The 24399-nt window shown below is 39.6% G+C and overlaps 1 protein-coding gene across 17 annotated transcripts in view; it reads left to right on the top strand.

The window, feature by feature from the left end:
* The window catches only part of NEK1 (NIMA related kinase 1), a 229989-nt gene that overhangs the window by 163551 nt on the left and 42039 nt on the right, over positions 1-24399 (top strand). For 14 of the 17 annotated variants that reach the window (XM_033857519.2, XM_073805719.1, XM_073805718.1 and 11 more), the window contains 4 exons: positions 276-407; positions 2267-2332; positions 2416-2644; positions 8788-8940. In XM_033857519.2, the coding sequence (XP_033713410.1) occupies positions 276-407; positions 2267-2332; positions 2416-2644; positions 8788-8940 (580 nt within the window). Of the gene's footprint in view, positions 1-275; positions 408-2266; positions 2333-2415; positions 2645-8787; positions 8941-9607; positions 9652-11145; positions 11217-24399 lie in introns of those variants that run through there. The other 3 variants (XM_033857526.2, XM_033857527.2, XM_073805726.1) reach the window with 3 other exon arrangements.

Here is a 24399-nt window from a genome sequence, read left to right as displayed (position 1 = left end):
TTTTAGAAGGCTGTTTGTGAAACATTGTTAATGCAATGGAAAGGAGTTATTTAGTACCACATGGTGCATGATTAGGTTTACATGTGAGGCCAGAGATGTTTCTCTGTGTCCGCTGATCTTTCCCCAGCACCTAGTACATTGCCTTTTGCACAAAAAAACTTGAGGAATGAAGAAAACTCCTTGTGGTTAGAGTATGTAGACAGTGACCTTATATACACCATTTACCTCTTCATGCAAATATGAATTCCCCAATGTACTTACATTCTTTGTTACAGTTGGTGGCCAAAGGAATAAAGAACTCTGATGTGTCTCCACCTTCAGGACAGCAGGAAACAAGTGGCTCTCCATCAAAGCAACAGATGAGACCTGTTATTTCTGTGACTTCTGCTTTGAAAGAAGTGGGTATGGTAAGTTTCATAAAATCTAGAACTCCTCAAAGTCAAAAGATTATTAAAAGGATTAAATTTAATGAAATTACATTAATTCCTAATATCCCATTAAGTTTTTCTAGGGAAAAAATTACTTCTTAAGATTTTCATGTGTGGTTTACTCTGAATATTGGAGGCTCACTGGTCTTAGGTTTTATATCTAAGACCACCTGGTAGGTAAGAATATATTGAAATGATTCTCTTTTTTACTTTAAAAGACTGTTGGACAAAAAAACATATAGAAATGTATGAAAAACAATGCAGAAAATGTTTTTATACCCTAGCACTCACAATTAGCCAAGGTTCACTTTTTAAACAAATAATGTCTCTCTGGTACTTAATTAACTCTTGGAATAGTGTCCAGGACGTGTACATGTATTTAAAACTTTTTGGCATAGCAAATGTTAGAGGACTCAGCATAATTGCACTTAATTCATCAATCATTTCTTTAACCTTCTACTTTTGAATCTCTGTCATGTCATATGGATAGTAAAACAGAGAACTGTGGGCAAGTAACAAGTTTAAACTTGGAAGTATGTTTTGGGCATCTCTCTGAAATGTGAAAAACTCTGTTCTGAGGTTCAGGGAAAGGGGCTCATGGTGTGGAATTTCAGCCTAGAGCTCCGTAGGCAGAGGGAAGAGTCCGAGTCATATTACACCTTACCCTGATTCTGTCCTTTCCTGGTCATTGAAGTCTGCGCCTTTTATTTGTTGAATTTCGCGAAATTTTTGCAGACAGCACTGACGTTATTGGCACACCAGTCTTTTACAGCCTTTGTGTTTATCTTGAAAATAAGATTGAGTGGGAAATACCAGCCTTGGTCACCCTCAAGGACTTGATATAGGAAGCCACTGTTGCTCAAGCAGGTGTAGTCTCTCTTCTCTCTGGTAACGAGCGTGTGCTGCGTTGTTCACTCCAACTTCAGATGCCCCTGTGCGGGCCCTTCCTGGTCCTCAATCTCACATCCCACGTAGCTGCTCACCTCTCTGGTCGTAGCGACTGCTAATGCCTGCCACTTTACTGGGTAAAATGCTCTTTGTCTGTTTTACATGTATTACTTTAAAACTGACCACTATTTAATAATATTTGAGGTAATCCATGTAACTAAATGGTTTTTCTTTATGTGTCTTCTTGCTAAATATCGCTTCCTTAAAACTATGAGAACCGCTTTTCCTTGCCCTGAGTCTTCCAGATACCTTTGCTTTCGCAGTTTTCATAACTACTAATTTCTTCTTTTCATATATTTACAAATTCTAGATCGTCTAGATTACTCTGATTATACTAATCATAAAACAAAATTTATTTTATCCTTATTACCAAGGACTCAGAACTCTTTATTTTTACTCTTTGCTTTGGGAGAAAAGCCAGTTCTCAATTATGTTTAGTAAGTAGTATGGCTTAATAAGAATGTATGTACCTGAAACATAAAGACAGCTTCAAAATAACACAGCCTGTCTTGAATTATTCATCCATCAGAACTTCCCTAGCTCTGAGTATGTGAATTAATTTTTAAAATTTCTACAGTAAATGTAAAATTACCAAGAATCAGGTGCCAAAGAGGAAGAGAATATAGTTAAATATGTGATCAAGCAATCCAAAAATACGACAAATAATTGAGAATTGGCTCTTCTAGTATATATTACATCTATTAAATGATAATATGTAACTATTTCTCATTGCTGATAATGAAGAAAGCTGTGTTAACATTTTACAGGAATAAAAAGATTGACAAGGAGCATGAAATGTTAATGAAAACAAAAAGTAAAAATATCAAAAATTTTAAGGTGGACTTTTAAAATAACATTATTTCTTACTCTGTCACTGTCTGTGTTTAAAGGACAGAAGTTTGACTGATGCCCAAGAAACCTCAGAAGAAATGCAAAAGACTAACAGTGCTATTTCAGTAGGTACAATTTTCAAATTTTCTCTCTCAATCATTTTACTTAATCGTATACCTATTAAAATACAACATTTTAACTGTTTCAGAGTAAGCGCGAAATACTACGTAGATTAAATCAAAATCTTAAAGCTCAAGAAGATGAAAACGGAAAGCAGAGTCACTCTGAAATCGGTGCAATAATTGTTCACGAAGACGCCAAAGAGCAGGAAAAAGAAAAATCGGTTTCATCGGATCGCAAGAAATGGGAGGCTGGAGGCCACCTGGTGATTCCTGTGGATGAATTGGCACTGGACACGTCCTTCTCTGTGACTGAAAGTGCGTATGAGCGTGCTCGTGTCCTGCCTGGTGCGGCCCGGCATGCTTAGAGGGGCTGAGAGAGGCTGGGAGGGTTTCTGTAATAGGTGAAACGTGGAGAAGACGATTCAGCTTTCACATGGCAAGGGTTTTCCACAACAGTCTGTAGTGTGAGAGCGGGAACTAGCGGCGCACGTTTAAATTGTGTTACTGTACTTTAGGCCTTTCTCCCACGTTAGAGTCACCTGTTAGCAGGGGTAGTTCTTGGTGAGAATCAGAGTAGTGAACTTCAGCAAAGACCCAGAAGGTCCTGTCGGCATTGAGCAGGGGTGTCGAGAGGGTCTCACGCAGTGATCCCTTTGCGCAGTGATGATTCCTGAGCCGCTGCCCTTTTCTCGCGTTGTTCCTGGCGCTGGAGGTGCAGCAGGGAACCAACAGACACACGTGCTCGCAGGGGGTTCACTTTCTAAAGGGCCGGTCTGTCCAAGCTAAGTAAGTACAGTTCTACGTGAGTTTTCTGATGGACCACTTCGGTAGAATTCTTTCTTGTGTTGGAGAACAGTCCACAGGCTCCACAGCAAGCAGTTCTGTGTTGAGTCCCACTACCCGCCACACACACTCCTGAGCAGTGAGGACACCACAGTGGGTGAGACGGAGCTCCTCCCTGAGAGCAGAGCGCGTGTCAGGGCATTGGTCAGTCGCCAGGAGGTGGTTTCTGGATGGCGTGGCGTGCTGAGGGCTGAGACGCATGAGCTGCCCTGAGCCCAGGACACTGGGGAGAGCCTGGGACCCTGGGGAGCCGATGCAGCTAGCGCGGATGTGAAGGTGAGAATCCCTGAAGCCTCCGGTGAGCGGGCCCAGAGCACGGAGAAGCCGCAGCTGGAGCGGACCATGCCTGCAGAGGGCTGTGTCCACGGCCAGGTAGGAAATAGCTTAGGTTTCGCAGGCCGCGGAGACTGTGCTGCCGCTTCTCCACTCCGACACCGCTGCGCAGGAGCAGCAGCAGGCACTGTGCAGAGGCACTCGTCGGGCTGTGTTTCCAGGATGGTTTTTTTTTAGGGACACTGTGATTTCATAAAATTGTCTTTATATCTTCTTTCTTCTCTCCAACTTCCTCTTCTCCTTTGCTGTCTAGAGTGTTCATGATTGCTTCCTGGGGCGTTTTTATAACAACTATCGTAGAATCCTTGTCAGATCACTCTCGCATCTGTGTTACATTGCTGTCGGCTGCTAGCAGCCACCTCCCAAGAGAGTTAGGATTTTCCTGGTTCTTCTTACGCTGAGTAATTTTGACTTATACCCTAGACACTCTGAATATTCTCTCACAAGGCTCTGGGTCTTGTTTACATCTGATGGAGAACATTGAGAGTTTTGCAGTCGGCCCAGTTAGAGTCAGGTCCTGAGTTCCCATCTGCCTTCTGTGGCCTGTGCTTTCAGTATCGGCTCCTTTTTCAGAGTCTGGCAGTGCTGCTTTGACTTGTCCGGCTGTGTACCACGTGGTGACTGGTCTGGGACCTGGGTGTTCCTCGGTCTGCTGGCTCAGTTTTCAGTCTCTGATACACAACACAGGATCAGATCCACGTGTGCACAGGAGGTGAGCTCAGGTAATAGCAGTCAACTTCAGGAGGTTGCCTTCTGGAGTTCCTTTGTCTGCACTGTCTCCCCGGTGTTTTCTGTCTCTGGTCCTCTGGTCAGAAAGCTGAGGCTCTGGTTATCTCACTCTGCCCTGTGCTTGGAGCAGGGTGGCCAAGAGCCGGAGGAAACAGCCCTGCTGTCTGGGTACCACGTCTCCACCAAACAGGACGGAAGCGTCCTCTCCCCAGCTTTACGGGCTCTGGGTTCTGATTACCCGTGGCAGCGCGTCGGGGCTGGAAAGGAGGCAGCGGAGGGAAGAGCGAGAGATCTCACCCTCTCTCTCTCTCCAGGCGTCAGGGTTCCCCGGCGCGGCCCTTGAGACAGAGTGGAAGGCCCCTCCTAGAGCTTCCTCTGTCCGCAGCCCAGTGCCCTCCCTTGGGTTCCTGACTGGGGAAAACGGGAGGGGGGTGGAGTGTACCACGTGCTGGGGGCGCTTTGAGGTTCTGTCTTCTTCGCCCCTCCAGCTGCTGGCTGCTGCTCAGCGTCCCGTGCAGCTGCTCCTGTGCGGGTCCTGGTCCTGAGAACTGTGTCAGTGGGGGCACGGCTGACGCGTGCTTAGTACTCCCATCTTCCCAGGAGTCAGAACTCCTGTTATCCTTTAGACGTGTAAATACTAGGAAAAAAAGCGTTTATTGTACTTATCCATGTAGTTACCGTTTCTGCTGTTCTTAATTTCTTTGTTTAGATTTATGTATCCATGGTATCACCTTCCTTCTTTTAACATTGCTTGCAATGCAGGTGATAGATTCTTTCAACTTTTGTATATTGAAGAGTATTTTTACTTAATTTTATACCTTATTTTTAAATTAATATAGATTTAATTATATTATTTTATAAGGTTTAAATTTTTTCAAATTTAAAAATTGTGTACCTTAACTTTTAAAAGATGTCTTCTCTGGGTATAGAGTTCTAGGTTGGCAGTGTCATTTTTGAGTGCTTTAACGATGTTGCTCTATCGTCCTTTTAATCGCGTTGTTCCCGACAAGAAATCAGATTTACCTTTGTTCCTCTCTCCATAACATGCTGTTGTTCTCTGACTGCTTTTAAGACTTGTGTCTATCACTGGTTTTGAGCAGTTTGACTGTGAAGTGCCTTACCACAGTTTTCTTCATGTTTCTTTTCCTTGGGGTTCACTGAGCATCTTGGGTCTGTGGTTTATCATTTTCATCAGATTGGAAACATCTTTTCCAATATTTCTTCAGGTATTTTCCTGTGCTGCCTCCCAGTCCTCTGGGGGCTGCAGCCTCACGTGTATCAAGTCGTCCCATAGTTCACTGATGTGCTTTTCATTGTTTAAGATTCTGTTGTTTCCTGTGCCTTTCGTTCTGGATAGTTTCAAACTCACTTACTTTTTTCTGCATTGCCTAATCTAGTATTAATCCCATCCAATGTATTTTTCATCTCAGATATTGTGGGTTTCATCTCTAGAAGTTCGATTTGGGTTTAAGTGTCTGCCATGTCTGTACTAAACGTTTTGATCATATGGAATACAGTTATAAAAACTTTATTAGTGTGCTTGTGTGAGAATACTAATGTCTGTCTCCATTCTGAGTCCATTTTCATTGGTTAATTTTTCTCCTTATTGTGGGTCACATTCTTCTGCTTCTTTGCATGATTGGCAATTTTTGATTGGATGCCAGACATTGTGAATTTTACCTTGATGGGTGCCAGGTTTTTTTGTGTTTCTGTAATTATTCTGGAGCTTTGTTCTGGAATGCAGTTAAGTTAGTTGGGCTCAGTTTGATTCGTTTATGTCTGTTTTTAAGATTTGTTAGGTGAGATCAGGGCCACATTTAACTCGAGTGCAAATTCTTCCTAGCACAGAGGGAAAGCCCTCTGAGTGTCCAGTCACCACTAATTATGACATTTTCCAGTCTGGCTGCTGGGAACAAGCAGTGTTTCACGTCCTGTATTCCCTGTAGTCTCTCGGGTGGTTCTTTTCCTACCTGAGGTCGTTTCTTCACACATTGCTCCCTTCAGTGCTCTGCTGAATACTCAAGGCTACCTTCTGGAAGTCTCTGGACTTCTTTTTCTTCTGCCTTAGTCTCCCAAGGGTCAGTCCCAGCTCTGTCGCCAGAACTCAGGGAGTCTGCTGGGCTCTGCCTGGGTCCCCCCCCTGAGCTGCAGCTGGAAACTCCCAAGGCAGCAGGAGGGGCCGTCATAGGAGTTGTCTTGTTTGTTTCTCTTCTCCCAGGATCCATGTTCTTACCTCTTCTTATCTTACTGCTTGTCCAGTGTCTTGAGACTGATGTGTTATATATTTTGTCCAGTTGTTTTGGTTATCCAGGCAATAGCATAACTCTGGTCACCCTGTTCTATCTTACTGGGAGTGGACGTACTTGAGACCAGTTTTTAGAGGCTGTTGCACTCATCTAGACAAAAACTGAAGACCTTAACTGAGAGATAATAAAAGCGGACATATGTAAGAGACTCTCGAGGACAGACTTGTAAGGGCTTCAAGGGAAACTCTTCTACAGGTTTGTCAGGGCAAGAACTTTGATAAGCAGATGAGGAAGCATCAGAGTTAGGAAAACTGAGAGTGTGGTATAGATTTACAAGAAAAAGAGACAGCAGCAAGACAAGGGCTAGAATATCTGCACTGAGTTTGTCGGTAGAGGCATGGTGACCTTGATGAAAGCAGCGTTGCTACAGGGCTAGGGGCAGAAACAGAATCCAGGGATTAAGGAGCGCATGGCAACTGAGGAAGGAGCCTCTTCCAGAAGCTAAGCTGTGAGGAGAAGAGAGATGAGGGTGGTGCCGGGTGGTGGAACCTTAAGGAAAAGAGCCTTGAGGATAAAAGTGCATCCCCGCACCCATTTTAGTACCTGCCTGACCTTGGTCACAGTGCACGTTGGAACCCAGCGTCCCTTCCGGTGCCTGCGCCGGTGCCCCGTGGCCCCCCTGCCTCTCGCTCTGTCCCTTCTGCCTTTGTGAGGCTCCCTTCCTGCCGCTGGCACTCAGCTGCTCTTTGTACTTCACAGCCCTCCTCCCCTCTCCTCTTTCCCAAGCCCTTTGCACGGCGGCCTCCGTTACTTCATTCGGACCCATTTCTGAAGCCCTCCTTGTAGCAGAGCTCTTCACAGTATTGTCTGTGTACAGCTGGTGCTGGCTCCACACTTTTCCCCCAACCCTTCACCCCTTTTCCCACCCACCTCCTTTAGATTGCTTTGGCACCTTTATCCAACACCGTGTGGCTGTAAGTTATGGGTTGGTTCCGGGTTCTTTACCCTTCTTAACTATCCTTTTAAAAATTGTTCCTTTTTGGTAATCATTTTCCCTGAACAAAACTGAAATCACCTGCTAATCTGCAGATATTTACTTTCATGGACTAGTACACAAAAATTTGTATTAACATGTATTTGGTCACCTTTGAAAGTTTATATGACTTACACTCTGTAATAATATCCTGTCTGTTACTGCTAGGTGCCTATATGCTTCATGTATTATTATCAAATGTTCTAAAGACTCAAACTTCAGTAGGTCCTTTTCTGGCTTTTGCTTTGCTAAATTTTAGTAAAAAGGTTTACCCCAAACTATTATTGTCAAAAAGAAAGTGTCAGTGGCCTACATACGATAAATAAGGTAAAACAAATTTTCTTAGAAATACTTTTCTCTACTTTTAATCCATATGCACATTTATTTTAGGATTTTTTTTTCTCTTCAGTGAAATTTATAGAAGCAAAATATTAATTTATATTTTATCTATTTATGTACTACCCCAAGTTATTCTTAATTATCTTAGGTTTAAAAAAATTTTTTTTCTCAAATAAAAACTTTACAGAAACATTTACGTTTTTTTCCATTTTTATATTCCCTAAAACTAGAGTTTAATTCATAAGTGTTTTAAAAGGCAACTTTAGATATATTTATTAGTAGTAGTATTAGTTGCTTTTGTTTTTTTTTTCTATCATTTATTATTCATTCCCTGAAAGTCCTTTTTCTGGGTTTTGTTTTGTTTTTTTATGTTGATGACTATTTATTATTTTTTTAATTTAATTTTTATTTTATATTGGAATATAGTTGATTTACAGTGTTCTATTAGTTTCAGGTGTACAGCAAAGTGAATCAGTTGTACATATGCTTATATCCACTTTTTTTAAGATTCTTTTCCTATATGGGTCTTTACAGAGTATTGAGTAGAGTTCCCTGTGCTGTACAGTAGGCCCTTGTTGTTTACCTATTTTATGTATAGTAGTGTGTTTATGTTACTCCCAAACTACTAATATATCCCTCCCCCCCACCTTTCCCTTTTGGTAACCATAAGTTTGTTTTTGAAGTCTGTAAGTCTGTTTCTGTTTTGTAAATAAGTTCATTTGTACCATTGTTTTAGGTTCCACATGTAAGTGATATCATGTGATATTTGTCTTTCTCTGTCTGACTTCACTTAGTTCGATAATCTCTAGGTCCATTTTTAAGCACCATCGTTATATTCTCTATGTGATGTAACCTTTTTTTCCTGTGAAGCACTCAGTTGGATAGAAGATCTTAAATCTGCCTTAAGATATTTTTTTTTTATCTTTTTCTTCTAGAACGTACAGTGGGAGAGGTTATTAAATTAGATCCTGGCGGATCTCCAAGAAAAGTCTGGGGGAAAAGTCCTATAGATTCTGTTCTAAAGGTACTTGGAGAAGCTGAACTACAACTTCAGACAGAACTACTGGAAAATACAACTATTAGAAGTGGTAAGCAGAGAAACTAGTTGTTTTTCTATACTAGAAATAATATTAAAAATGGAATTGTATTTTTAAAGATGTGTCTATTTTAAATGAATTGTTTGTAATAGACTACCTTTTGTTATAATAATTTTCTAGTTAGCTGGAGAATGGTTGCATTTTCTGGGGAGTTGTCTCAAATGGTAGTCTTGAGTTTTGATCTGAAGTAACCTGGGTGGGATCTAAAAATAAAGGAAGAGGAAATGTATATGGGAGAGGGGGAGCCGGAAAAATAGAGCAGTCAGAATGCTGTTTGACATGAAGAAAGATGGAGTAGCAGTGCGTTGAGATGAGTGGTGTATGTTTAATGGGGATTCAGGAGTCGAGTGGACTGAAGGACTAAAAGATATTGTCGTAGGTACGGCAGGCCTTATGCTAGGCCTGGGGGGATGAGTTGCTGTGAGGCAAGAGGAACACGCTTGTGGTCCATGAGTGTGGTGGGTCTCAGTGTTACAGCTACGCAGAGGAGAGTGCTCCTGTTATCAAACAAGTGTGTTAGGAGTTAACAGCTTATTCAAACCAAGAGGGAGTCGAAGGTGGAAGTTGTGTCAAGGCTTGAATGTGTGTGTATTTCACTTCTCTGTGGGTTTATGCTCACTCCCACCCTCACTTTCTTTTTATCTGCCTCTCCTTAAAGCTTGGAGTGAAACTTATATCCAAAACTGACAGAAGAATAACCTGGGAGGTGAAGCTACTCACATTGTGTAAAGAGGAATTAGCCAGATGCTGACAATTAGCTATGGAAATGAACCTACATACTTATTACAGAAGTAGCAGAAGTAGGTTGTTCTTTCCTTATTAAGAGTGAGCCTTCCAGCCACTAATCATTATAGCATTTCTTTAATATTAAAGGGAAAAAAACCAATTTGAACAAAGTATATAAAATCATTTGTTTGAAAAAAGGGCAAGTACATGAGTGTGTATATTTGTAATCAGTTTGTTCACACTCTTGGGTCTGGAAGTTGTGCTGTTGATGCCAAATAACAATCACAACCAAAAATACAATAGTAGTAACAAATTCCTACACCTCAGTCTGAGCCTGTTCTCAAATGCTCCAGGCGTTATTTAGAAAGAAGTACCTCCAGGCTAAAACATTTCAAAAATAATAAAAATTTCAGATTATTTGGTAGTCTGAAAGTCCTAAATATGTTCAGTCCCATTAGAACTATTACATTTAAATTCAGATTCCTCTTATGTAAAATTTTTATTGCTTAAATAAATGTAATAATGGTCTATGGTAAGAGTTAGGCAGTGTGAAAGCAAGACTTTCCTTCTCCATATAAATAGTCCATCTACATAGAATTGGAACTGAGTTTTTTTTTATGATTTGTCTTTTTAAAAAATCATATTTACCAACTACTGAATACTTATTACCTGTGCATACTATTATGTGTTTGGTGGTAAAGCTACAAAGCGTAAAAGATGGTCGTTGCTCTCAGAAGGCAGACACAAATCATAACAAATAAAGGGTAATGTTTCATGAAAAGGGCAAGAATAGAAGTACCCACAAAATTAAGAGGTAGTGCAGAGATGTTTATGTAATTGACTTTATCAGTGAGAGTGGAAGGCTTCCAGGCGCTGTCATCTGCCGTCTTTAAAATTTTTCTTCTAACTACATTTACCTACAAGAACATGCTCTGTGCTGAAATTTTAAGACAGAGAAGTTGCACTTGTTAGCATCACGGAGATCACATGTGGCAGAGTGTGTGTCAGAGGTGTCGCCTATGAGACGGTGTGGGCCCACAGCTGAGGAGGCTCTGGGTTATCAGTACTGTCCTGTGTCATTGATGGTGCTGGGCTTTTTGGGTCAGGGAAAGCCACAGAGAGAGCAGGTGCTTTTGAGCTGGGCCAAAGATACAAAAGAGCCCACTGGGTAGTTAGGGGAGAGGACGAAATTCTAGGCAATTTGCAAAGATGCAAAGGTTTTAACGTGTGTGAGAGCCATCTTCATGTCGTGGAAAGAAAGTTCTGGTTTCATCACTTGCCAGCAACCATGGGGCAAATTCCTCTGACTTTGACTTCCAGGTGCTCGGTGTGTAGAGTGGAAACACTGCCATTCAGGACTGTTTTGTGGATTAAATGACAAACAGGATGGACTTGTGTTGTCTTTAGTCTTCCAATCCTTATGTCAATGTCTCTTTCATCATTTTGATTGTTGAAGCTCTTTTGTGATAGATTCCTTGGGAGGAGCTCATGTGAACAATGCAGCCAAAGATTTTGCATGTTCATAAGTTTGTGTGAAGACTTTCTTCTTGAAGGTAGGTTTGGCTAAATGTAAATCCTTGACTTACATTTCCTTTCCTTGAATGTCTTTACTGGATAACAGTATAGTATTGTGACATAAGGCATAGCTGTCAGGAAGTCTGGTGACAATCTTACTTTCTTTTCCTTTTAAATGACTTGGTCTTTTTGTTTGGATACTCAACGGATATCTTTTTCCTTAAAATCCAACTTCTTAAAATATATTTTGTTGTTGGTTTTTTGTTTTTGTTTTTTTAGTACATGGTTGGTTTCTTTTCATAGATTTTTGTTTTAGAGTATTTTGGGGTTCACAGCAAAATTCAGCAGCAAGTACAGAGAGTTCCCATATACCCCCTTCTTCCACATATGCAGAGCCTCCCTAACCATCACTCCCCACCAAGAGTGGTGCATGTGTTACACTTGATGAATCGACACCGACACATTATTATCACCCTACTCCATAGTGTACCTTAGGGGTTTAGTCTTGCTGTTGTACTTTCTGTGGAGTTTGACAAATATTTACTGACCTTTATCCGCCGTTTCAGTATCATACAGAATAGTTTCCTGCCCTAAAAAATCCCTGTGTTCTACCTGACTATCCCTTCCTTCTCCCAACCTCCTAGCAACCATTGATCATTATACTGTCTCCATAGTTCTGCCTTTTCCAGAATGTCATATGGTTGGAATCACACAGTGTGTAGCCTTTTCAGACTGACTTCTGTCACTTAGCAGTATGCATTTAAGTTTTCTCCATGCCTTTTCCTGGCTTGACAGCTCATTTCTTTTTAGTGCTGAATAATATTCCATTGTATAGATATACCACAGTTTGTCAATAAAGGTTATTTAATAGGTTGTTCACCTATTGAAGAATATCTCGGTTGTTTCCAGGTTTTGGCAATTATGAATAAAACTGCTGTAAACATCTGTGTTCAGGTTTCTGTGTAGACATAAGATTCCAACTCATCCTGAGTATATGCCAGGGAGCCCAATTGTGATTGTATGGAGTAAGAGTATATTTAGTTGTGTAAGAAACCACCAAACTGTCTTCCAAAGTGGCTGTGCCATTTTGCGTTCCCACCCATGTGGACTGAGAGTTCCTGTTGCTCCACATCGTTCAGCAGCATTTGTTGTTGTCACTGCTGTGGGTTTTAGCCACCATTGTAGGTGTGCAGTGGTGTTACCTTGTTTTAATTTGCAGTTCCCTTATGGCATACGATGTGGAACATTTTTTCATAGGCTTCATTGCCTTTTGTGTCTTCTTTGGTAAGGTGTCTGTTCAGATCTTTGGTGCATTTTTTAATTCGGTTTGTTTTTGTTTGGGTTTGATTTTTTAAATTCTTTTTGGTAACTAAGGTGATGGATTTTTTTTAATATAAATTTATTTATGTACTTATTTATTTTTGGCTCTGTTGGGTCTTTGTTGCTGCATGCAGGCTTTCTCTTGTTGTGGCGAGTGGGGGCTACCCTTCATTGTGGTGGGTGGGCTTCTCATTGCAGTGGCTTCTCTTGTTGCAGAGCTTGGGCTCTAGGCATGTGGGCTTCAGTAGTTGTGGCTCACAGGCTCTAGAGCACAGGCTCAGCAGTTGTGGCGCACGGGCTTAGTTGCTCCGTGGCATGTGGGATCCTCCTGGACCAGGGCTCAAACCTATGTCCCCTGCACTGGCAGGTGGATTCCCAACCACTGCACCACCAGGGAAGTCCTGGGTTGTTTTCTTATTTTTGTTCTGAGAGTTTTTTATGTATTTTGATTAACAGTCCTTTGTTTTTATTTCATTTGTAAATACATTCTCCCAGTCTGTGGCTTGTCTTCTCATTCTTCTGACAATGTCTTTCACAGCAAAAGTTTTTTAAGATAAATGAAATTAGCTTATTAAATGTCTTTCATGGATTATGCCTTTGGTGTTGTATCTAAAAAGTCATTGCCAAACCCAAGGTCACCTGGATTTTCTCCTCTGTTATCTTCTAGGAGTTTTATAGTTTTGAGTTTTACATTTAGGTCTGTAATCAATTGTGAGTTAATATTTGTGAAAAGTGTAAAGTTGTTTATTTGCCTGTGGATGTCCAGCTGTTTCAGCACCGTTTGTTGCTAAGAAGACTGTCCTTTCTCCTTTGAATTGCCTTTGCTCCTTTGTTAAATGTTAGTTGACTGTACTTCTGGGCTCTCTGCTTGTTCCATTGATTTGTTTGCTGTTCTTTCATTAGTATCACACTATCTTGATTACTGTAGCTTTTAGCAAGTCTTGAAGTTGGGAAGTGTTACTTCTCCAGCTTTGTTTTTCTCCTTCAATGCTGTGTTGACTAATCTGGATTTTTGCATCTTTATGTAAACTTCAGAATCAGTTTGTCGATATCCACATAATAACTTGCTGGGATTTTAATTGGAATTGCATTGAATCCATGTATCAAGTCAGGAAGAACTGGCATCTTGACAGTATTGAGTCTTCCTATCCATGAACATGGAATATGTCTTCATTTGCTTAGTTATTCTTTGATCTTTTTCATTAGAGTTTTGTAGTTTTCTTCATCATGGTATGTTTTTTAATATGTAGTTTCCAGTCTTTTTTAGGAAAGTATTCTTGAATTATAGTTTTTTGAGTTCTTTATTCTGTTCCTTAAGTCTACTTCAGGGACTTCTAGGTATATTTTGGATTTTTTTTTTTTTTTTTTTTGGGGTACGCGGGCCTCTCACTGTTGTGGCCTCTCCCGTTGCAGAGCACAGGCTCCGGACGCGCAGGCTCAGCGGCCATGGCTCACGGGCCCAGCCGCTCCACGGCTCGTGGGATCTTCCCGGACCAGGGCACAAACTCGTGTCCCCTGCATCGGCAGGCAGACTCTCAACCACTGTGCCACCAGGGAAGCTCCTCTTGAATCCTTTTTGTCAATTATTTTCTTTAATTAAAATTTTTTTCTCCTATTTACCTTACATATCTCTTAAGAAATTGTGTGTTTTGCTTATATGATCTTGTGTTTTTTCTAGAATCTTTATTTTTCAGGTTTTTTTCCTTCTTTTCTAATCTTTCCTGAGCTCTATCAACTGCCTCATTTCAGATTCTTTTCTCACTGTAATTGTATTATATTGCAATTTATATTTTTTTGTTGTTCTCTTATATCTTCTACCATGTTCCTCGTTTTTCTAGTTGATTTTTGAGTAGTAGGTTATAATTTTAATTTGTTTCATGGATTTTTATTATCTCTGGCCCACAGAGGACACTTGGCATTGTCTGGAGACTTTTTGGTTGTCACTGATAAGGTTACTACAGGTATCTAGAGGCCACACAGAGTGCATATTGTAACAGGTGTTCGCCCAAAACAAAGAATTATCTGACCCAATAGTGCCAAAGTTGGGAAACACATCTATGAGGACATTATTCTACTTCTTCCTTTTTTTAAAAAAAAATAATTAATTAATTTGGTTGCACGGGCTCTTAGTTGCGGCAGGCTGGCTCCTTAGTTGTAGCTCCAGGGCTCCTTAGTTGCGGCATGCGAACTCTTAGTTGCGGCATGCATGTGGGATCTAGTTCCCTGACCAGGGATCGAACCCTGGTCCCCTGCATTGGGAGCACAGAGCCTTATCCACTGTGCCACCAGAGAAGTCCTCCTATTCTACTTCTTATTCTTTTTTTTTTCTGACAGTAACTTTGTATAGAATTTAACAGTGATCCTTTTATGTTACTTATTTTCATGTGAAATTAGATTTGCTAAAATTTTAGGAAGGAAGAGTGGGTAAAAGTAGCCTTTCTAACTTCATAACTTGAGCTTCCTCTTCTGTTATTTTTATGACATGTTTAAAAACCATGGCCTCGTAGAGTCTGAACTCTTCTGTCTTTGCTCCTTTCCCCCTCTTTTCTCTGTCCTTTGTTTCTGCACAGATCAATTTGAATTTTCTTTCCAGCGATTTCTCCTCAATGTGGGGCTTTGATCTCGAAGGGAGCTTCAGGTGGTTAGTTTCGAGAATTCTTAGGAGCAGACTGCCCCACACTTTTTGACTTCCCCATTGGTCCTTCCTTTTAAATGAAAATTGGAATGTGTAAAAACACTTCCTGTTTTGGCTACTCTCCTTAAATTGGCCCATTGTGCTTGCCTGTGAATACTTGCTGGCTTTGGGGGGTTCTCCTGATCTGGGGTCTATCGGGTGCCCCATTGTTTCCCTCTGCTTTCATTTGCACAGATGCTATTGCCACCTGAGTCTGGAGCTGACTGTGATTTGTCCCTGTTCACATGTGTTTTGGGGGTTGTGAGGTCACCTAGATTTGCTTTAGATGTTATTTGTGGGTGTTTGGTTCTCTTGGTTTTGTCTGATTTGTGGAGGTTCAGGGAAATTTAAAAAAAAACAAAACAAAAAAAACTATGTTCTTTGCTATCTTGCCAGAATTTCTCTATTTGGCTTTAAATATATATATATATATATATATATATATATATATATATTTTTTTTTTTTTTTTACATCTTTATTGGAGTATAATTGCTTTACAATGGTGTGCTAGTTTCTGCTTTGTAACAAAGTGAATCAGTTATACATATACATATGTTCCCATATCTCTTTGGCTTTAAATATTTAAGCCATGGAGGATGTTCTCTAAAACTTTTTGTTGAATTTGACTATTCTTCCCTTCTTAACATGTAACACCTATACTCTCTACCCAAGAAAATAATTCATGAGGGAAGTTTGCCTATAATTTTCCTTTTTTGTAAAGTGCTTATAGTGGTTTGGAATTAAGGTTTTCCTGACTTATGAAACAAGGTGGGAAATGTCGACTGAAAAAAAAAAAAAAAACCGAAAAGTTGAGAATTATGTTTTATTTGGTGAACCAAACTGAGGACTTAAACCCAGGACACAGCATCTCAGACAGCTCCGAGGGGCTGCTCCAAAGAGGTAATGGAGGAACTAGGATATATAGGGGGTTTTGCAACAAACACCAGGTAGTCAGAACTTCAAAAGATTGCTGTTAATTCAAGAAAACCAGACATCTCAAGTTAAGGAATTAATAAGCACTCTTCTATGTATGGGAGGATGCAAGAGTCTGGGCTCACTGAAATAATTATTTTTGATATTTTCCTTTAGATATGCACCTCAGCTGTGTGGGGCCAGAATCCTGTGTTTTCTCATGCTGAGTCCCCTCAGGGTGCACCATTGGGGAGGGGGGCGGAGGGGGATGGGGAGTGGCTGCAGCAGTGACTTTTTGATGGGGGGAGTATCCTGTTTCTATCCTGAGTCTCCTCAGGGCTCACCTTTGGGGCAGCTGTAATGTGATGGCTACTTTGTTTATCGATATGGCAGGCAGCATTTATTATTGACAGAAACATTCCCATTTTGACTATATTCTGGAAAACTTTGTGAAAGATTAGTATTATTTTTTCCTTAAGTATTTGGAAGAATTCACCTGTGAAGCCATCTGGACTTGGTGTTTTCTCTGTGGGAAGATTTAAATCATAAACTTAATTTATGTTGTGATTTATTTTGTGTCGGTGGACCATTTTCAAGTGTTTTGCATTTAATTTCCTAACATTTGGGGGTTTTTCTAGTCATCTTTCTGTTGTTGCTTTGTAGCCTGTGTTGTGGTTACAGAACATCATAGTGTACATGATTTCAGTCCTTTGAAATGTTTGGTACTTGCTTTCTTGCCCAACTTATGGTCTATTTTGTAAATGTTTCATATGCATTTGCAAGGAATATGTATTTCACAGTTACTGTATTTATGTATGTATTGGGTTGGCCAAAAATTGCCTTTGGTTTGTACATAAAAATGAAAGACACATTTTTCATTTTCGCCAAGAGTTTTATTGAACAACCTATTCACCCTTTTGTTCCATTACCTTCTGCCGTTTTTCAGGCAACTTCATAATTCCATGTTCCCCAAACTTTTTATCTGTTTGAGCAAAGGACTGTTCCAGGTGCCTTTTACAGTTTTCCAGGGAATTGAAATTTTTTTCATTATGAGAATTCTGTAAAGACCGAAATAAATGGAAATCCGAAGGTGCAGTGCCTGGTGAATATGGTGGATGAATGAGAACTTCCCAGCCACGCTGTACAGTTTTTGCCTGGTCATCAAAGAAACATACGGTCTTGCGTTATCCTGATGGAAGATTGTGTGTTTTCTGTTGATGAATTCTGGGCGCTTTTTGCTGAGTGCTGCTTTCAGTTGGTCTAATTGGGAGCAGTACTTGTTGGAATTATTCATTTGGTTTTCTGGAAGGATCTCATAATAGAGGACTCCCTTCCAATCCCACCGTATACACAACATCAACTTCTTTGGATGAAGACCAGCCTTTGGTGTGGTTGGTGGTGGTTCATTTCACTTGCCCCACGATCTCTTCTGTTCCACATTATTGTACAGTATCCACTTGTCATTGCCCGTCACAATTTGTTTTAAAAACGGAACATTTTCATTACGTTTAAGTAGAGAATCACATGCGGAAGTATGGTCAAGAAGGCTTTTTTTAGCTTAACTTACATGGAACCCAAACATCAAAGCAGTTCACATAACCAAGCTGGTGCAAATGATTTTCAGTGCTTGATTTGTATATTTTGAGTATGTCTGCTATCTCCCACATGGTATAACGTTGATTGTTCTCAGTTAATGTCTGGATTTGATCGCTGTCAACTTCAACTGGGCTACCCGACCGTGGAGCACGGTCCAGCGAGAAATCTCCAGGACGAAACTTCTCAAACCACTTTTGACACATTCGATCAGTCACAGCACCTTCTCCATACACTGCACAAATCTTTTTTTGCATTTCAGTTGAGTTTTTACCTTTCTTGAGATAATAAAGCCTAACATGCTGAAAATGTTGCTTTTTTTCCTTCCATCTTGAATATTAAAATTGCTACACAAAAATTCACCAATTTGTTAAGTCTATTTTTATTTTTTATTTTATTTATTTATTTTTTTGCTTGAGTAATGCTTGTGGAGTTGAATTTTTTTAACATCTTTATTGGAGTATAATTGCTTTACAATGTTGTGTTAGTTTCTGCTGTATAACAAAGTAAATCAGCTATATGTATACATATATCCCCATATCCCCTCCCTCATGAGCCTCTCTCCCATCCTCCCTATCCCACCCCTCTAGGTGGACACAAAGCACTGAGCTGATCTCCCTATGCTATGCAGCTGCTTCCCACTAGCTATCTATTTTACATTTGGTAGTGTATATATGTTCATGCCACTCTCTCACTTTGTCCCAGCTTACCCTTCCCCCTCCCCGTATCCTCAAGTCCACTCTCTACATCTGCGTCTTTATTCCTGTCCTGCCCCTAGGTTCTTTTTTTTTTTTTTTTTTTTTTTTTAGATTCCATATATATGTGTTAGCATACGGTATTTGTTTTTCTCTTTCTGACTTACTTTACTCTGTATGACAGACTCTAGGTCCATCCACCTCACTACAAATAACTCAATTTTGTTTTTGTTTCTTTTCATGGCTGAGTAATATTCCATTGTATATATGTGCCACATCTTCTTTATCCATTCATCTGTCGATGTAGGTCCTTTTTTTAAAATGCACGCTGATGTGATAGCTGTCACATGCAATCTAACAAAATTGTTTCGAATGAAGTTAAAGACAATTAAGTGCTACTAGAGCCATCTTACGGGAAAAAAATGAACGACCCTTTTGGCCCACCCAATATATTCTGTGTTGTTTAATCATGATGTTTAAATCTCCTGTATTTTTAACTGATTATTTGTCTGCTTGTTGTATCAGGTACTGAGTGAAGAGCATTAATATCTCCATGTGTATGTGTGGATTTTTTCATTTTCTCCTTTTAAGTCTATCAATTTTTGATATTTATGCTTTGAAGCTAAGTTATTTAGTGCATAGCAACTTAAGTTGTTGCCTTAAAGTATTTAGATCATAGCATTGGTCAGTTTGTGCATCTTCCTGCTGCCCTGACCATTTATTGTTATGACATGTCCATTTTTATCTCTAGTAACATTACTTCCTTTAAAGGCTGCTTTAGGTCCTATTATAGAGCTACACCAGCAAGCATTCTTTTGGTTAATGTTTCCTTAGTATATCTTTTTCTGTGGCCTTTTCTTTCATTTTCTCTGACTTTTTATGTTTAAATGTGTCTCTTCTCTGAAATCTAGCCCCACAGTCTTTGTCTTTTTTTCAGAGAGTTTAATTTATTTACATATAATGTAATTACTGATTTACTTTGACTTAGCCTGTGTATATATTTGTCCCTATATGGTTCTTTTTGTTTGTTTTTTTGCGGTATGCAGGCCTCTCACCGCTGTGGCCTCTCCCGTTGCGGAGCACAGGCTCCGGACGCGCAGGCTCAGCGGCCATGGCTCACGGGACCAGCCGCTCCGCGGCATGTGGGATCCTCCCGGACTGGGGCACGAACTCGTGTCCCCTGCATCGGCAGGCGGACTCTCAACCACTGCGCCACCAGGGAAGCCCCCTGTATGTTTTTTATTTGTCCCATCTGTTCTTTGTTTCTTTCTTTTTTTTTTTTTTTTTTTTTTTTTTGGTACGCGGGCCTCTCACTGTTGTGGCCTCTCCCATTGCGGAGCACAGGCTCCGGACGCACAGGCTCAGCGGCCATGGCTCACGGGCCCAGCCGCTCCGCGGCATGTGGGATCTTCCCGGACTGGAGCAGGAACCCGTGTCCCCAGCCTCAGCAGGCGGACTCTCAACCACTGCGCCACCAGGGAAGTGCTGTTCTGCTTTTTTACATTTTCTCCTTTTTGCTTCAGTCTGTTTAAATCTGTTGAACCCTTTAGCATTTCACTGATTCTGTCTTCTGGTCTCTCTAACCTGTTAAACAAATCCAGTGGGTTCCTAATATGATACTGTGTTTTTCAGTTCTAGGATGTCCATTTCATATTTTTTATAGATTACAGTTTTCTGTTGAAAGTATTTATGGATTTGTCCATTTGGCCCATCTCTATTTTCTTGACCATATTAATCACTTATTTTAAGGTTCCTCCTTGAGAAATCTCATAACTGAGTCATCTAGATCTGTTTCTGTTGTTAGCTAGATCTGTTCTATTTCTGTTGTCTCTTTTTCTTGGTTTTCAGTCATTTTTTCCTGTTTCTTTGTTATAAACCATGCTTTATATCATAGAGCAATGAACTTTTTCTATAAATTGTTAGATTGTAAATATTCTAGGGTTTGTGAGCCCATATATACATATTCTTCTTCTTTTAAAAATTTTCTACAGCCCTTAAAAATGTAAAAGTTTTTCATAACTTGTGGGCTATACAAAACCACAGTGCAGGTTAGAATTTTTGTACCTGAGTTTTACAGTATTTGATTGGATGCCAGACATTGTGAAGGAAAAATTTAATAGCCTCTGGGTAATGTTATCTTTCTTCAAAGAAGATTAAGTTTTCTTCTTAAAACTAAATAATGCCAGGAGATTACCTTGATACTGTTGAAGTTAGTTGTGGCCTGTTTGTTTCCAGGTGGTAGCTCTTGTTCCTACGCCTTGATCTGCCTGAGACCTCCTCTCAGTGCTGATGGTGTTTGTTCACCATGCCCTCCGCATTCCTGGGACCCGATCTCTACTCTCCCTCCCAGCACCATCCAGATGCTCATCTTTGCCCAGCACGTCACCCTCCTGGCTGCTGATTTGTGCTGGTTTTCCCAGAGTGTTGCTTGTGAATGAATGCATAGTTTAGGAGTTAGCCGAAAATAGAGGGGATTTTTTTGTTGTGCTGAAGGGAACTTATTGGTGATTTTTTTTCTTTGCGTTCTGGGTCACTTTGTAGCCGCACACTTATTATCCCAGTAAGAGTTGCCTTCTGCCTGTGCTGGACTTAGGAAGTGCACGCAGGGAAGCTGGGATGGAGTGGAGCTCATCCTAGTGTTTGCTGCTGTCAGTCGTGGCCCAGTGCGCCCTGCCTGCATCACTTACTCGCCAGTGCTTCCAAATAGTTTTTTCAATATTTTTTGTTGTTGTTCATCATTTATATTTATTTTCAGTGAGCAATTAATCCAATATGAGTTACATTGTCATGGCCAGGAAAACAAGTCCCTACATTTTTTTAAACTAACTTTTTTTTCCCTTGACTATAATAGTATATTTTCATTGTAAAACATTAGAAAATACCAAAAACTGTGCTGTAGAAAATTGAAATTACCTAGAACCTTGCTACCTAGAGATTATGTTCCTGTTAATCACATAAATTTTGTTTTTATTTAAAAATCTAGTTCTCTTGTTATAAAAGTAATCTGTATACATAATTAAAAATGCCAAGTAGCTCTGGAAGTCTTTTACGAAAAACTGCAGTTCTTAGACCTCACTCATCACCTTATTTTCTGCTTCCCAAAGTCAGCCACGTACAGTTCTTTTAACTATTTGTTTTCTTATTTATCAACATAATTATAAATCATATACCTATACTATTACTTCTTGATTTTTAAAAGTGTTTATTATTATCTTAGTTTTAGACATTATCTGTGAACTTCCTACTTTGGAAGATAAGAATTTAGCTGCCTTTCCTCCATCTGTTTTTTTTCCCCCTGATCTCACCATATACAACTGTACTTCCTATCCCCAGATCCTCCAAATATACTTGTAATTTTAGTGAAATCATTGTACAGTGTTGGTATTACCTTGACCATGTATATTCTAATCAAAGCTGTGGTAATTGTACCATGACTACTTTTCTTTCTTGCACAATATTTTATTTTCCCTTTAGTGAATAATTGCTTTGTTTTTCACAAACTTATTTCTAGTTTGTTGCCAGACTCTTCCCTAGATATGTTTATCTCTTCTCAGATCGTCCATATACATTAGGTATTATATGGGTCTAATCTTCGAACCATTTCTTTGGAATCGCCTCTGACCTGCTCCAAACCAGACGAGTTTTTCCTTTGACCTGCTGGAAAGATGTCATCCTGGCCTGTCCCCTAACCTGATGTTAGATCTCTTATTGTCTGGAGTCCATGGCTTCTTTTTTCTTGATATATTCCCCCATTTTACTGGCATCTATGGGACAAGGGGTGTGTGTGTGTGTGTGTGTGTGTGTGTGTGTGTGTGTGTGTGTGTGTGTGTGTGTTAGAAATCGCTGCTGTCCTGCGGTGTCCAATCTTCCCTCCTTCTTTATTAGTACTAGCATCTCCCCATGCCCCCACGCCCACTTTGGATTTGGGTTGGCACATGACTGCCTAGGCAGAGTCATCATTTCCCAGCTTCCTTTTGCAGCTGGGTGTGGCCGTGGGAATAGGTTGTATCCAGAGTAAAATAGCCGTTCATATGGCTTTTAATTCTTTTTCCAGCTTTATTGAGTTATTATTGACAAATTTTAAAAATTATATATATGTAAGGTTTACAAAATGGTGTTTTGTCATAAGTATACCTCGTGTAATGATCACCACGATCAAACCAATGAACACGCCCATCATCTCACATAGTTAGCATTTTGTGTGTGTGATGCGAACACTTAAGATTTACTTTCTTACCAAATTTCAAGTGGACTATACATTATTGGCAATGGTAATTAACCATGCTGTGTATTCGATCTCTAGAAGTTTATGCATCTTATGACTGAAGGTTTGTACCCTTTGCCAACATCTCTGCATTTTTCCCACCTCCCAGCCCCTGGCAACCACCATTCTACTGTCTGTTTCTGAGTTCGACTTTTTTAGATTCCAGTCATAAGTAACATCATGCAGTGTTTGTCTTTTTGTGTCTGACTTATTTCACTTAGAATAGTATCTTCCAAGGATTTCCTTCATGCTTAAGGCTGAGTAATATTCCACTGTGTGTGTGTGTGTGTGTATATATATATATATATATACCACAATTTCTTTATTCATTCATTGACACTTAGGTTGTTTCCATGTTTTGGCTACTGTGAATAATGCTGCAGTCAACATAGGAGTACAGATACCTCGTCAAGATACTGATTTAATTTCCTTTGGATAAATACTCAGAAGTGGAATTGCTGGATCATATGGTAGTTCTATTTTGAGTTTTTTGAAGAACCTCAGTACTGTTCCCCATAGTGGCTGCACCAATTTACATTCCCACTAACAGTGCACAAGGGTTTCCTTTTCTCCACATTCTCATCAGTATTTGTCATCTCTTCTCTTTTTGATAATAGCTGTATTAACAAGAGTGAGATGATCTCTCACTGTGGTTTTGATTTGCATTTCCCTGATTATTAGTGATATAAGCCACCTTTTCATATATCTGTTAGCCATTTATATGTCTTCTTTTGAGAAATGTCTATTGAGTTCCTTTGCCGATTTTTAAATTGCTGTCATTAATTAATAATGGCAAAAAATATTTAATTTGTCCATCTTTTTGCTTTTGAGTTGTTTGAGTTACTTAAATATTTTAGGTGTTAATCTGTTATCAGGTATATAATTTGCAAATATTTTCTCCCATTCCGTAGGTTACCTCTTTATTTTGTTGATTTTTTCCTTTGCTGTGCACAAGCTTTTACTCATGTAGACCCACTGTTTTGTTTTTGTTTGTGCTTTGGTGTCATATCCAAAAATTTCTTACTAAGATGCATATGCTCTTTTTTGAAGTGCCTATTCAAATGTCTTGCCTATTTTTCCATTATGTTGGTTTCCCTTTGGTTTTCAGGAGTTCTTTGTATATTCTGGATAGAAGCCTTTTGTTAGTTACATGTGTTCTAAATATATTTTGTCTTTTAGTGGCTTGTCCTTTTAAACTTGTCCTTAGAAATGCAAACTGTAAACCAAAGGACTGAATAAATTGGACTATAATAAAATTAACAACTCCTCTTCAAAAAATGCCATTTAGTAGAATGTTGAATAGAAGGGTCATGTTCTTGATTCAAGGGAGTAAGTGTATCATGTTAACTCAAGTCTTTTTTGAAAATACCCATTTTCAGATTAATGAATTCCTTTCTAGTCTTACTTTAAAAAGTCAATTAAATTTTATCTCACCCTTTTTCTGACTTAATTAAGATGATTGTATGATTTTTCTCCTTGATTATATTAATGTAACAAATAACATTGATTGATTTTCAAATATTAAGCAGGACTTGTCAATATTATCACTTTTTTTTCATTGTTACCAGTCTTACAAGTTAAGATTCCATTTGTGATTTTCTGATTGTGAGTGAATTTCATCATGTCACAGTCTTTTGGCCATTTTGCTTTGCTTCTCTGTAAATTGTGTGTATATTCTTTGCCTTTTTTATATTACATTTCCAATTTTTTTTCTTGTGAATTTTTAATCTGGTATAAATAACCTTTATCT

This window comes from Tursiops truncatus, chromosome 6 (assembly GCF_011762595.2).
Source record: "Tursiops truncatus isolate mTurTru1 chromosome 6, mTurTru1.mat.Y, whole genome shotgun sequence".
NCBI classification, from domain to species: domain Eukaryota; kingdom Metazoa; phylum Chordata; class Mammalia; order Artiodactyla; family Delphinidae; genus Tursiops; species Tursiops truncatus.
The sequence above is the reverse complement of the archived record's forward strand: the minus strand, read 5'-3'. Positions and strand labels throughout refer to the sequence as shown.